Raw genomic sequence first — 15,210 nt, 5'->3', positions numbered from 1 at the left:
CTTAAACAGACTGGGTCGTAGAGAATGCAAAAAGCGTTGAATCATACCCCCTCTTTCATACATGTGTGAAAATCCACCTCAGGGTAAGAGTTCAACAGCAAAATGCCAGAAGAGATACTCTGAGATCAACTTGTTTTCAGAATTTATGATTTGAGGGTGCAAGAGAGATTCCTTCAAGAGGCTAATGTAGCCTTGTTAAGATTGATGAGATTTGTTACCAGAGATGAATGCATGGTGCTGCAATTCATGAGGGCTTTGAGGGGACAGTATGCATCCTGATACAACAGGGTGACTAATAAGTGGGAGCTTCACTGTAAGTTTATCAATAGCACAATCATACCACCTCTGCTGGGAAACGAAAAACCTGTTTGGGAATGAACAGAATTTTCAAGCCACTAAATCTTGCACATGACAGATTTCAAATAGTGCTGTTAAGGCTCCAAAAATATTGTCTGAAAGTGTCTTATAAGAAAGAGAAGAATATGGACCCATCAGGTAAACTGAGCAGAACACACCTGTCAAAAGTTAACACGCGTGACTTTATAGGTGAGCTGGAAGAAATTGAGCATTGTGGATTAAGTCTGCTTGAAGACTCAGGCTGCAAACAAGTTAATCATGCTGCAATGGATGATCTGGTTCTGAAGCAATTACCTGTCTGAAGGTGAACTGAACTAACAATCCAAGAGTAATAGGCATTTAAAGGACATCAACGTATGGTCCAGCTATATAGTAAGAAATTAATATATATATCGGTGCAGAGGGTTGTAACCATGGAGTCTGTGGCAGCCTCTTTGTACCAGGATGCCAACAGAACCAAATCAATACATTACAAAATTGTTTGTCTTATCGTGGTCCTCCAGGTAAGGGACTAATACTACAGTACCTGATGGCGGCTCGGCTTCTTCAAACATTGGGTTTACGTTTACATTACATGGCCATACTTTGCTCATTAGTCAATGACTAATGATTGCAACAAAAGTGGGACTATCTCCAGGAACACTGCTTCCTTCACAGTGGGAAACTGGCCTTCCTCTGAGGTCCAATCCACTCACACTCTATACTTACAATGTGTGGATGTACATTACCTGAATATTGCTGGCACACGGGAATGTCATCACCTACCAATCTTGCCTCTTTTAATGAGCTCACCGAGACAGAAAGTGGGAGCCAGCTGCACTCACACAGTCCTTTTGAGGGGCTTTCAGGCACAGACAAACAGCAGTGGAGGCCCGATATTACAGATCCCGCCTCAATTCCTGTCTCTGTTCATCCCTTCCTGATCCAATAACACCTCAAATTCATCCTGATCCACAAAAGAAATTTGAAGCCATTAACACAAGGGAAATAATCTTCGTTTTGATATTGGCTCATACGTCTCTCCCGATTGCAGAATTAAGTCTGCTGAAAGAATTGCCTGTGTTCAATTATATTGAAAGCTTTGGAGACCAGAACGATGAATAAAAATATTCAGGGGATCTAAATTTGGACTGACCTGCACCAATTATGCATCCCTTCTCTAGACATGAAGTGAGCTTCGTATTAAAGTGTCGCCAAGCAACTCAGCTTTAGGAATTAGGCCACCTTGTTTCAAAGGCCTTATTATGCCCTTCAAATTTTTTTTTATTAATACTGTGACTAAATGAGCCATAGATCTCAGCTGTCTTCTTCTGAAAGCAAAAAAAATGGAATTCTAGTTTTTCCATGAAATTACACTTGGATTTTCTATAAAAACCAGCTTGAACAAAAAAATAATAATTTACAGACAGGAATGTAGCTCACAGTAAAATTGGAATGAAGATCACTTTCGAGTAGAACTATGCTTCGTGTTCAAAGTTAGCAATAGTATTGTGCTATCACGTGCAAAGAGGAAGATCTGATTCACTTTGTCTACCTTCCAAATCAATACATAAATCAGATGAAGGATTTTGAATACTTGAAATGAAAATATATTTGGAATAAAAGTATGTTTGATCCTGATAAAGTTTGCCAATATGAAATGATATATCTGGATAAGGGTTTCAATGAATTACAGATTCCAGCTTGGGTCACTGTCTGTGCGGAGTATGCACATTCTCCCCATGTCAGCATGGATTTCCTCCGGGTGCTCCGGTTTCCTCCCATAGTCCAAAGATGTGCAGGTTGGGTGGATTGGCCATGCTAAATTGCCCTTAGTGTCCAACATTGCCCTTAGTGTTGGGTGGGGTTGCTGAGTTACAAGGATAGGGTGGAGGTGTGGGTTAGGATGGGGTGCTCTTTCCAAGAGCCGGTGCAGACTCGATGGGCCGAATGGCCTCCTTCTGCACTGTAAATTCTATAAAAGCCTATTTGAAAGTGTTTGTACTTCAAACCATCATCAGTTAGCAGGCTGACTCATGGGACAGACTTTTATGTTCACCACAGGTGGGTTCCACGTTGGGGATGGGTGGGTGGAGTGTAAAATTGCATTGATGGGATTTCCTCAGGGATCACGCCTACCCCAATCCGGACGTGGGACAGGCAGGGCCTTGGGCGGGATATAAGCCCATGTCCTGATGCAGGCTATTAAGTAGACCTCCGGCGCGATATGTAAGAGGGAGGGTGCACTTCTGGTAGCACCAGCCGGGATCCATTCTTTATCGGCGTTTGTGGCAGTTTTTTTCGGGGTGATTTTCACCGGGAAACGTTGCACATTGGTTTAATATATTACCCTTGCATTAAAACCACGTCCAAAAGAAAAGGGAAAGAATCCATGAAGCCGGGAGCACATTTTGTTTCAACAGACTTGGGAGCCTCGTGACATGCTTCGGTAGTTAAGATGGTGTCGGTGGAGCTGCAGTCATCGACAGTCCCGATCATATTAGACACGCTCTCAGATGTGAGCGTTTGCGATGCCATTTGTTTTCGCCATCGCGCTTAGATTCAACTTTTAAGGCATGGGAATGGAAGAGGCTACAGTGCTTTAGAAACCTGTTTATGGAGGGACGGTTCACCAGTTGGGAGGGATTCTCTGCAAAATTCTATCAGGGGCACACCAATTCCAATATTTTCAATTGCGTGACTTAGTTCGCGGGGCTTGCCCTGTGTTCCCCTTGGTACCACAGCCTTCCCTGTTGGCGGAATTCTTACAGTTGGTGAGGACTTGGTTGGGGGATGGGGGGGTGGAAATATCTCGAATATCTATGAATGGATCATGTTACTGGAATCTTGATCGGGTGAAGCTGAAATGGGAGGAAGAATTAGGACACATCCTCGATGAGGGTGAGTGGAATGAGGCCCTTTGTAGGGTAAATTTTACCTCATCATGCGTGCGGCTCAGCCCGATCCAACTCAAGGTGGTTCATAGAGCACATCTAACCAAAAATAGGATGAGCTATTTCTTTGAAGTGGGGGAATAGGTGTGAGTGCTGTTCTCGTGCCCCCCCCCCCCCCCCCCCCCCCCCCACCCCCCCCCCCCCCCCCCACCATACCCACATGTTTTGGTCTTGTTCAAAGCTGGTGAGTTTTTGGGCCTCCTTCTTTAGCACCATGCCAACGGTTTTTAATATCGATCCGGAGCCTTGTCCATTGGTGGCCATTTTTGGGGTATCAGACTCGCCGGGGCTGTGGACAGGGGTGAAGGAAGTTGTGCTCACCTTTGCCTCAACGATGGCCCGAAAGGATTCTACCTGAGGTGTCAGACATTTATCTCATACTTCAAAGAGTTAATTACCATCAGCTGTTGGGGGGGATGTAGGATTTATTTGTGGGATTGGGGGATCCGGGGTTTGATGTATGATGTATCCTTTGTTGAGCATTTTTATATTTTCCCATATTACTATATCTCTGATTCCTTGTGTTAACACGACAATTGTGCTATGAACACTTTTCAGATTGAGTTGTCGTTTAGATTGTGTTTGTTAATTGTGAAATCTTCAACAATTGTTTTTATAACAGGCCATTAAGTAGCCACTTAATGGCCGCTTATGGGCCTTTTCTTGCCCAGCCTCAATTTAAGTAGGTGAGCTCTGTTTACAGCAGTGTGGGAAACTGAAAAATTTACAAATCTCCATCTCAGGTGCGAAGTTGCAGAGAATGCCTCAATCTGAAGACCCCTTCAGATTTGGAGCACCCACCCCTCCAGGACCTGGGAGCTCCAGCCCTCCCTATCCCACAACTCCCCGTCCATCCTATCCTCTGCCGCCCTCCTGATCTTCCAGGACATCCCCTACCGTCCTGACCCAGGGTCCCCAGTAGTTATCTGAAGTGCGGTCCTGGGGCTTAAGGTGGGACACAGCGCTGCATTACCTCTTTCGGCCACTGTAGCGCTGTTCCTTGAAGGGTAAGAGAGCTGTCTGCCAATCAGATTGGCCAAAATCTGTGTAAAACGGGATTTCGTTCCAAGACGGAAGTCCTGCCTGCCTGTCAATCAATGCTGAATTGAGTGTGAAAAGGCAGAAGGCCTATCTTGCTTGGTGCGGATGGGTTACACGTAAACTCTCAGGATGGCGGTTGCCCAACGCTCGCCATCCTGAAAATTCAGACCATGGAAAAACCGTTGCCTCCTTTCCATTCTTTTTTCTCGCATCATCACAGGGACCCAATAGGCTGGATGAATTTACGATTTAGACAAGCATAGTCTAGCTTGTTAAACCAGCATTTTCTCTGTTGCAATTCTTTCTCTCCAGTGGCCTGAATCCAGTATTGAAAAATGACCCATTAATTAATGAATTTTAATACATTTTGCAGATAACAACAGAGAAATACAATTAAAATGTAAATCCATTTCTTCTACACAATTATGACATTCTCAAAGAAGTATTATTTTGAATTTGAATTACAAAACTGTTGTTGGCGCCTACAGACTAAATTATCAATTACACTTTAATCATTTAGCAGATTTATCATGCTGCTCTGAGATTCTGATGGCTGTGGGTTCTCATGAATATTCTGCTGCTACCTTTAAGTAGTATATATGTTGTGTTGCTGAATGTAGTCAATGACACTTTCTGGGAGCAGGTACTTCACACTGTGTCCTCTGCGCAAAGCACGGCGTATGTGAGTGGCACTTATATCATTCACTACCCATTCCCTCACCACATGGATGTTGCGCCTATGTTTAAAGAGGATATTAGATTCGTCGATAAATTTCTGCAGATCAACATCTCCACGACTAATACAAACCAGACCGAATTTCTGAACTATTTCCTCGATGTGTTCGTGCTTCCACAGATTAGGAATGTCAAACGTTTTCAAAACATCCGCTCCACAAAGTAATTTTAGCCTTGGTACAACTGCAAGGAGATTAACACAGAATCCACACATCAATGAATGAGTCAAATATGGTGATCAAAATATGTTTACCTGGAAGGCAAATAATGCTTTAGACCAACAGACAGAATGTGCTTCAACAGATTCTATTATAACGTAACAAGTATCACAGTGCTGTGAAATAACCTAAATCAGTGCCAAACAGATGTGTTTAATGTTGTCACTGAGCCTGGGAGCCTATTCGTACCTATGCTCTCTGTATGAAAGAGATGCTTGTGCTCCCTAACAGCTCCGTTGTTGAAGTACTTGGATAATTTTCTGTGTGTTATGACAGCTCCTGGTGGAACTCAAGCTAGTCGCTCTACAGCTTGCATGCTATAATGCTAACAGGTAGTCCAATGTATTTTCCATCATTTGTGCCATAGCAACAATGGGTGCAAGGTGTTATATTCAATAACTTTGTGTTGAGGAAATAAAGTCTGAAAATTTACTTCTAATCCTGCCAAGTAAAGACACAGGCTGGGATTGTTGGGCCCCCACCGTTTCCGGCGGCAGCAGAGGCGCTCACCATTTGCTGCTCGTGGGATCTTCCAGTCCCACCGATGTCAAAGGCATTTTGTGTGGCTTGCCCGTCCTGCCATTGAGGAACGTGCTTCGGGGGGTGCCTTTGGATGGACTGGAAGACCCCGCCGATGGGAAGGACCAGAAAACCCCACTCCCAGACTCTTCTAATTCCCTTCAACAACCAGTGTGAATATCTTTTTGTAGTCTTGTAATGAAGCCCTAATACCTCTCCTGTTGGTGGCTGCTGCTCCTAATAACCAACTTAAAACATGCGCTCAATTGCAGCCCAATTCCAACGTTAACACAAGAGATGCTTCATCACCCCGCACACCCTGCATTGCTATTTGCAACTGAGGGGACTTTTATATTTTACCAGCCAAGAACCCTTCATAGGACCATTGTTTGCAGTCATGTACCAGGCAGCACAGTGGATGCCTATCACACTAAACTGCAAAAGATCTCCTCATTCTCCTCCAGCTAATTCCACCTTTTTCTCTCCAGAAATTAACTCAACCTTGGAAAATCTCAATAGATTTCAGTTAATCAAAGGTACTATGTGAAACGGGGCAAAGCTGGGTGTATGGAATTTAAGGCTGGGGTTTTCCAGGCCCATTATGGCAGGACCCACCACAACAGAGTTAGCGGCCCAGCCAAAAGCCCATTGACATTCAACGCAACTGGACAATCTGGTTTAGCTCACAAGGCTAAACCGCTGGCTTTTAAAGCAGACCAAGCAGGCCAGCAGCACGGTTCGATTCCTGTACCAGCCTCCCCGGACAGGCGCCGGAATGTGGCGACTAGGGGCTTTTCACAGTAACTTCATTGAAGTCTACTCGTGACAATAAGCGATTTTCATTTCATTTCAATCTCGGCAGTGCAGGGCTGGAAAATCCCACCCTTAAGTTTCAGGTCAGCCGTGAATTGAACAGCAGAACAAACTGAATGGCCTACTCCTGTTTCTATTTTCCCAATCAGAAGTTGAAACCCCAACATGGTTTCCCTCAGGGAACTGAGGAAATTGTAATGGCCTACTGAGCTCAGCTAACTCAGCTCTGAATGGGAATCAATCTCGGGACTTTTTGACCTGTAGAACTCAATTACACACTGGGCAGAATTGTCTCAGAAATCGGCAAAGCCCAATGCCAGACGGAGGAAAGCGGGGTTGAGCCCGCCCATGGCAATGATGGCTTTTTCTGCCATTTTGTGCGACTGTTGTAGAAACAAATTTGCCAGAACGGGTTCCATCCCATATTGCTGGGCGACAGCCTCTGATTCGTCTGCCCTGCCGTCTCCTCAGCTTCAATGATCCAGCTGTCATATTTTAAAGTTGTCCCTGCACACAGCTAGCCTACATTGCAGTTTGTTGGGAACGTAAAACATACAGTGCAGAAGGAGGCCATTCAGCCCATCGAGTCTGCACCGACCCACTTAAGCTCTCACTTCCACCCTATCCCCGTAACCCAATAACCCCTCCCAACCTTTTTTGGTTACTATGGGCAATTTAGCATGGCCAATCCACTTAACCTGCACGTCTTTGAAAGTCATGGTTGCTAGACCCAGGAGACATGCAGCACGCAAATTTACCGACGCCTCACTCAAATGCCTGCTGGACATAGTGAAGGCCTGCCAGAATGTATTCTACCCACACTCTGGGTGAAGACCTGCAACCAAGATAACAAATCTAGCATGGGAGGGGATAGCAGCGGTGGGAAATGCCAACGTCCTGTAGACAAGGACAGTCATTCAGTTCTGCAAGATGAATGATCTTCTCCGCTCTGCCAGGTTAAGCCATTCTTCTCATCATTCATAGCTCACAAACGCATGACACATCTATAGCGATCTCACTCAATGCCAGCTCAAGGGACAGCACCATTAACTCTCCCAGACACACATTCATCTCCCCTGTGGGTCATGTCCTCATCACCTCCCTGATCCCACTCACCCTGAACACATGCCAGACATTCTTATCATTTGCCCTGGCAATTGTCCTGCTTACACTCTCTCCATTGGTCTCCACGCAGGACAAATTGAGCACGGTGGCACAGTGGTTAGCATTGCTGCCTACGGCGCTGAGGACCCGGGTTCGAATCCCGGCCCTGGGTCACTGTCCGTGTGGAGTTTGCACATTCTCCCCGTGCCTGCGTGGGTTTCGCCCCCACAACCCAAAGATGTGCAGGTTAGGTGAATTGGCCACTCTAAATTGCCCCTTAATTGGAAAAAATAATTGGGTACTCTAAATTTTAAAAAAAAGAAAAAAAAATGCAGGGCAAATTGACACACAAGAGAGAGAGAGGTCTCATATCGGTGGGAGGATGTCAGAACTCAAGGTCCTCACAGACTTTGAGGAAAGAGCGCTTCAGCTAGCTGGTGAGGACATGGACATTCCTGTTCTGATGGTAAGGTCAGCAATGTTCAACCAAGTGAAGTGGTTTCTCCACTACTGCAGCATCCTTCATATAGCTATGCTGAAAGTGATGTCTCTTGTTTCACAGACCCCTGCCAGTCACCAATAACCTCTTCTTTCTTTCACATTAGGTAAGCAAACAAGGGGTTCACGAGTCAGGTCCTCGACTCCATCCCGGCGGCAGCACAGAAGAATCTACACAATTCACATACTCCGACATAGGAGACTCATCACAACGCTCACCCACACCCTTCACCATCGCAGAGACACACACACCTCAGTAAAACTAAGTTCAAGAGTAGCCTCCAGCTCACAATCTGCTGAGTACATAACAAGATCCGATCCACAGTAGGCAGAGCCAGGGGCATCCAAGGGTGCTGGCAGTCAGAGGATTGCCGGAGTCTAGAAATCTGCTGAGTCCGAGTCAGATGTCGAGCCTCTAGACTCAGTCATGTCTCAGTTACTGGAGGTCCAAACGTAAGGTTGGGAAAATCAAGGAGGTTCTCTGCTGCACTCCTCAGATTGCAAGGCTCCATGAAGGAGTCCATCCATCTTCAGACTGAGGTGATTTTGCGACAGGCCAGTGAACCAAGGTCAACACTGGCAGGGTGGTGGCCACAGTAGAGACTTTGGTCCAATGCTTCTGTATTGCTCTCCATAGCAGAGGCACTTGCTGGAATCAACCATTTTCAATACCAGGGGGGAGCAAGGCTTCTTAATATCACTGCTGCACTCTGTTTCCTCCACACAGGTGCCACCCTCCATGTCCTCAGTGGGTAGTCCTCATCTCCGAGGAGCTAACCCTGCAGTTCCTGTGGACCCTGAAGCATGCCAGGGATCTGCACAGAATGTAGGAATTGAGGAACTGCCTGGGAATTGAGCACACACCTTGAGAGTGTGTCTGGTGTGGTCACAATGCAGCTGAACATTCAGCAAGTGGAAGCCCTTGCGGTTGACATCGTTGATAGTTTGATGCCAGTGATCTCTGAGTGCCACATGAGTGCAGTCGATGACACCTGCACCTGTGGAAACTAACAGTTTTTCAGTAATCCTATCGCCCTTATTTCCTGGTTGAAATGGACAAAGTTGTGTGTCTCACAAAGATTGCAGCCCAGACCTCCTGGATGCACTTATGTATGGAGGTTTGCAAAATCCTGCAAGGGTCACCAGTGGAGCCCTGGAATGAGCCACTGTTGTAAAAATTGAGTGTCAGTCACTATTACCAACACTGGCAGAAGATGCCTTCCAGGTTCCCGTGGCGCCAAATCCTGAAGCAGGTGGTAGATGTAAGCAACCAGTTCCCTGGACATAGATAGTCTTTGGTGACACTAGTTCTCGGACATTTGCAGATATGTCAAGCGCCAACTGTAGACCCTGGGTCTAGCAAGATTTCTACGAGTGACGACTTTCTGGGGTTCATCTTCTGCGTGCAGTGTAGGCCCTGCTACTTCTTCCTCTTGATGGTTCTGCTTCTGCCACCATTGACGTTTTCTCCTCCTCTCTTGCCTACGAGCAAGAAGAATGACAGTCAGATCACCAGGTTCCTAACGGTCTTCTCAATGCGTACAAAACAGAGAGACGTATCAGTTAGCATTTGTCTGCTAAGGACCACTCTGGGCGCTATTCAGCAGACTTGAGTTAAAGTCTGCTGAATGGCACCTTTAGTGGGGTGTTTCTCGGTGCTTGCAGCGCTGATAAAGGCTCCGCTATCCAACAGCACGTTGATGTTATTTTTGGCCCAAATTCCCCATCAACGCCACTCTTTAAGTCACTTCCTGCAGGAAGACTACGCACGGATCAGGGCACCATTTTTAAAGGCAGCTCCTATCTTTTGACCCCCGTCAGCGTCCCCACCAGGCATCCTCACTTTGCCTAACTTATCTCTTCCGGTGTCTTTGAGCCGCCCCCCCTCACTCCACCTCTTATGGGCAAGGCCACCCGGGCCCAATCCTGACATGGGCAACCTTGCACCCGGGAACCTTGCCCCTGCCACCTTGGCAGTGCCACGCAGGTACCCTAGTAATGTCAGGCTGGCACTGTCATGTTTGGGTGAGTGAGAAAGCAAAGAATATTATATAACATTCAGTGTTAAGGTGCCCAGGTGCCAGGGGGAGTGTCAGGATACCACCCTGCCCTGTCCTCAACCACACAGGGGCCTCAACTCCCCAGCGAGCCGAATGCGACATTTAAATATGCGAGCCTGGATCTCGCCCAGCGAGATTTCATTCTTGGAGGCTCACAGAAATCTCAATAGAGACCTTTAAAAGCTGAAATAAACACAGATCCTAACCAAAGGAACATTTTATTCTTGGCAGGTGAAACATTGACAAACTCAAGGTCACCTCCCATAGGGTAACAGATTAATGTTATTGGAGCTTGGCATTAAGGCGGTTATTGTTCTCCGCACAATGAGTGTCCTTGGTTCATTCCTCTATTAAAACTGGGCGATATTATTATTCTGAACAAGTCTCTGAGTTCCTACAAGATCGTTATTTGCTCTGAATCCATTACTTCACCTTTCTGGCTTGGTTCATTCGGTCACATATTTGCATACAATATTCTTTGCTTTCTCACTTAATTTTGTTTTATATTTTCAGTTTTTCTGATCCTTCTTTTTATGCCATTTTTATTATTCCAATGTGGTCCTGGTGATTCTTTCTCGCCCCACTCGCCTTTCTGTTCTTCAGGTAATTTCATTCTTCAGCTGCTTCTTTTTAAGCTTCCTTTAGTTGTGTTTGCTTTGCGCACTCCACTGCTGCTGTATTCATTTATACTTTTGCCTTTTCAAGACCGTTGTGTTTTTTCAATATCATTCCTGATTTTTCTGCTTTCTCGTTCAGGTATTACTATGTGCTGGGATTTTCTGCCCACCCCCGTGATGGACTTTCCAGTGGTGTGGCCGGCGAGCCATGGAAAACACCATTGCCTTCGGCGAGACCGGGAGACTATTCACAGTCATTCTGTTTTTCCATTGAAAGTGTGGATTACATCTCACCATCTATCAGTCAAACCCCACTCTACTGCCACTATCCATTCAATACTGGTAAACAAAATACTGGCTTGGCCTGTTATCTCACTACCAATACACCGGTCAAATCTCAAAATATCTTTCGTAAATACCTTCATGACAAAATCAATTAAAACTGATTGTCTTTATTGTTTTTTAGTTGTATGAATATATGTGAACATACTGATTAGCTCCATAGGTTGGATGGTTAGCATGTGGATTTGGTTAAAGGCAACCGCACAAGATTCACTTGCCATTCTGGCTGAGTTGGACACAGGACCTGCCTCCTCACCCAACCCATAGTAGAAACTACAACAGATATATTGGGTGGGATTCTTAATGACCCATTTTCACCTGTTTAGCGGACCTGCCGCCCTATACTATGGCCTCCCGTGTTTCGCCGGTCCCCGCAGCTGGGAATCACGTGGGCGCAGATCACTTATGGTCTCAGCAATTGTGACACCTGACATGATAGACCTCGCGGTGGGCAGCAAATTCCACCACACCAGGACCACGCAGGTAGAGCCCATCCAAGGAGCACCCCCTCCCAACAAAACACTGCACAGCATGCCCACACTTCCTCTAGCATACAACCCCCTATGCCACCCCCCCAGAGACCCGTGTAATGGGGGACCCCCCAGAGGCCCCTATAAAAGGGGGACCCCCCAGAGATCCCAGTAATAGAGGGAACCCCCAGAGATCCCTGTAATAGAGGGAACACCCAGAGACCACTTTAATAGGGGGATCCCCCTCAGACCCCTGTAATAGGGGTACCCCTCAGAGACCCCTGTAATAGAGGTATCCCTCAGACCCCTCTAATAGGGGAATCCCCAGAGACCATCATAATAGAGGAATACCCCAGAGATCCCTGTAATAGCCCCCCCCCCATGCAGGGACCCCTGTAATGGGGAACCCCCTCCAGGGACCCCTGTAATAGGGGTACCCCCAGAGACACCTGTATTGGGGGACCCTCCACAGGGTTTCCCTGTCTACAGGAACCCCTCCACAGACCCCCCCCCACACACAGATCCCCTCCCACACAGACCAGCCCCATTACCCCAGAAAAGGGATCGTTGTTTGGAAGCTAGAGGTCAGTGCAAACGGAAGCAGTGGGAAGCATTATATCTGTAATACTTACCTTGCAGTTTCACCTGTCCATTCCTCCATGTCTAGGTCCCACAGATCTATTACCTGTAAGCCATTCATAGATTTGGAGTAATGGCCTGTGATTGACAGCTGGTAAAAACTATCTGCAGCCTTAATCCATTCATATCTCTTCAGTGGCCTATGGTTTGTAAACATTGACTACATCAAAGAGATGTAAGTGCATTCCAAGCACCGAGTACAGTCCAATCACTCAGTGTCAGATTTAACTGCACTCACTGTTTATGGTTTCACTTTCTATTTTCTCACAGAGTATTTGAGGAGGGATGTAGTTGCATTAGAGGAGGTTCACTAGATTAATTCCAAAGATAAGGGCCGTGATTCTTCAAAACGGTGGCTATGTGTTGACGCCGGCGTCAACGGGCCTCTTGGCCCAGCGATTCCATATGGCACAAGGGGCCAGCATGGCGCCGGAGTGCTCCACGCAGCTCCGGCTGCCGATACGCAGCCCTGCACTGCCGGACGCGGGTCCGCACATGCGCGCGCCAGCTGCTTCCGCGCTGGCCCAGCATGACATGGCAGACCCACACAGCGGGCTGGCGCGGACGAAGGTAGGCCCCCCCAGATCGCGTGAACCCACCGATCGCGGGCCTGACCATCGTGAAAGCCCCCCCTGGAGACTGATCCCCCCCCCCCCACCAGGACGGCCACCGCATCGCACTGCCAAGCTCCCATCGGGTGGAACCATACTTGAACCACGCCGGCGGGAACTCAGCCGATCGACCGCGGGGAATCACCACGACCCCCGGTCCCCGACTGGCGCCGCGTTGACTGCGCATGTGTGACTGGCGCCGATTCTCCAGTTGCTGAAGGTTCGCGTTCCGGCGTCGGACCCAATTGCCGGTCTGACATCCCATTTTCCACCTCCACACGATTTTGGCGCCAAGGCTCGGCGAATCTCTGCCGAGAGGTTTATCTTATGAATGGAGATTGAGCAGTTTAGGCCTGTACTCTCTTGAGTTTAGAACAATGAGAGGAGATCTAATTAAATATATAAGATGATACAAGGTATTGACAAAGTTGATGTTGAGCGGACGCATCCTCTTGTGGGGCGATCTAGAATGAGGTCATAGTTCTAGGTTAAGAGGTCGCAGATGAGGAGAAATTACTTTTCTCAAAGGGTTGCGAATCTGTGGAATTCAGTACCTCAGAGAGCAGTGGATACCTGGACTTTTTGATTAAATTTAATGAGGAGATAAACAGAATTTTAGTTCGTAATATGTTGAAGGGTTATGGAGAACGAGCAGAAAAGTGGAATTGAGGCCGAGTGGTGATCAGTCATGATCATATTGAATGGTGGAGTGGGCTCAAGGGGCTGAATTGCCTACTCTTACTCCTTATGTTCTTCGTCTCTCCAATGTAGAGTAGACTGCATTGGGAGCACCAACTGGAGATTGAACAAAGTGAACGTGAGGCACTGCTTCACCTGAAAAGAATGTTTAGTCTCTTGGATGGTGAGCATGGAGGAGGTAATGGGACAGGCTTTGCACCTTCTGCGATTACATGGGAAGGGAGTACGGTGTTGGGGGTGATGACCGGGATATCCTGGAAGGACAGTCCCTGCGGAATGCTGACAGGGGGAGTGAGAGGAAGGTGTGTTTGGTGGTGTCATCATGCTGGAGTTGACAGAACTGGCAGAGGATGATCCTTTGAATGCCAAGTCTGGTGAGGTGAAAAGTGAGGATAAAGGGGTCCCTATCCTGGTTCTGGGAGGGATTGGACGGTGTGATGGCAGAATTACAGGAGAGGGTCGGACACAGTTGAGAGCCCTATCAACCACAGTAGGTAGGGAACCACGATTAAGGAAGAAGGAAGACATGTCAGCAGCACCATTTTCGAAAAGTGGCATTATCGGAACAGATGCGACGGAGGAGAACTGGGAGAATGGGATGGAGTCCCAACAAGATGTGGGAAGTGAAGAACAGTAGTCGAGATAGCTGTGGGAGTCGGTGGGCTTGTAAGGATACTAGTGGACAGTCTATCTCGAGAGAGAGGTCAAGGAAGGGAAGTGAAATGGTGGAGATAGACCATGTGAAGTAATAGAGGGGTGGAAATTGGAAGCAAAACTGATAAAATCTTCCAGGTACAGACAAGAACATGAAGCGGCACTGAAACAGTTGTCAATGTACCGATGAAAGAGTTGTGGGAAGGGGCCAGAGTAGGACTGGAACAGGGAATTTTCCACATACTCCATAAAGAGACAGACAAAACTGGGACCATATGGGTACTCATAGCCGAGCCTTTTGCCTGGAGAAAGTGAGACAAGTTAAAGGGAGAAATTGTTCAGTGAGGGGACAAGTTCAGCGAGGTGGAGGAGAGTGGTGGTGGATGGGGATTGTTCAGGCCTCTGTTCAAAGAAGAGTGTATATGTTATATGGTTTGGTGAATGATCACCAATGACCTACATTAAGGCAGAGAACTCATGATGATGAACATACTAAGTTGACAAATAGGAAAAGAATGGCTGGTCCATCAAGCTTGTCCACACCATGCTGACTAAAGCATCATGATTAAATACTTTTTTGCCATTCAACCTTCCCCACCTCACTGGCATCCAATGTAGTGATTCGAATGACTATTTATTGCTCATACTAAAACTGTAGACTTCTGACAATGCAGGTAAAAAACATAAAAACACGCACGTCTATAGTCTTTGTGGATACGTTGAACAGCCTGTACTTTCATAATACTCGCACCTTTGGGCGAGGACATGTAGTGCTTTAGATTTGGTTAAGTTCTTACACTGAAAATTTGGACGCTGATTTAAAAAAATCTGAGTGACGTTTCTTTGTACCACAGGTTCGTATGCTTGAATAATATTTCCCCAGGATAAAAACCTTGGAAA

The 15,210-nt window shown here is 46.8% G+C and overlaps 1 protein-coding gene across 1 annotated transcript in view; it reads right to left on the bottom strand.

Moving 5' to 3' along the window:
* Positions 1-4,663: 4,663 nt before the first annotated feature.
* Positions 4,664-15,210, bottom strand: part of nmnat3 (nicotinamide nucleotide adenylyltransferase 3) — a 106,327-nt gene continuing 95,780 nt past the window's right edge. Inside the window, exon 5 of the mRNA XM_038815681.1 lies at positions 4,664-5,249. Within this exon, the coding sequence (XP_038671609.1) occupies positions 4,918-5,249 (332 nt within the window). The 3' untranslated portion in view covers positions 4,664-4,917. The remainder of the gene's footprint in view (positions 5,250-15,210) is intronic.

Source organism: Scyliorhinus canicula, chromosome 13 (assembly GCF_902713615.1).
Source record: "Scyliorhinus canicula chromosome 13, sScyCan1.1, whole genome shotgun sequence".
NCBI lineage: Eukaryota > Metazoa > Chordata > Chondrichthyes > Carcharhiniformes > Scyliorhinidae > Scyliorhinus > Scyliorhinus canicula.
The sequence above is the reverse complement of the archived record's forward strand: the minus strand, read 5'-3'. Positions and strand labels throughout refer to the sequence as shown.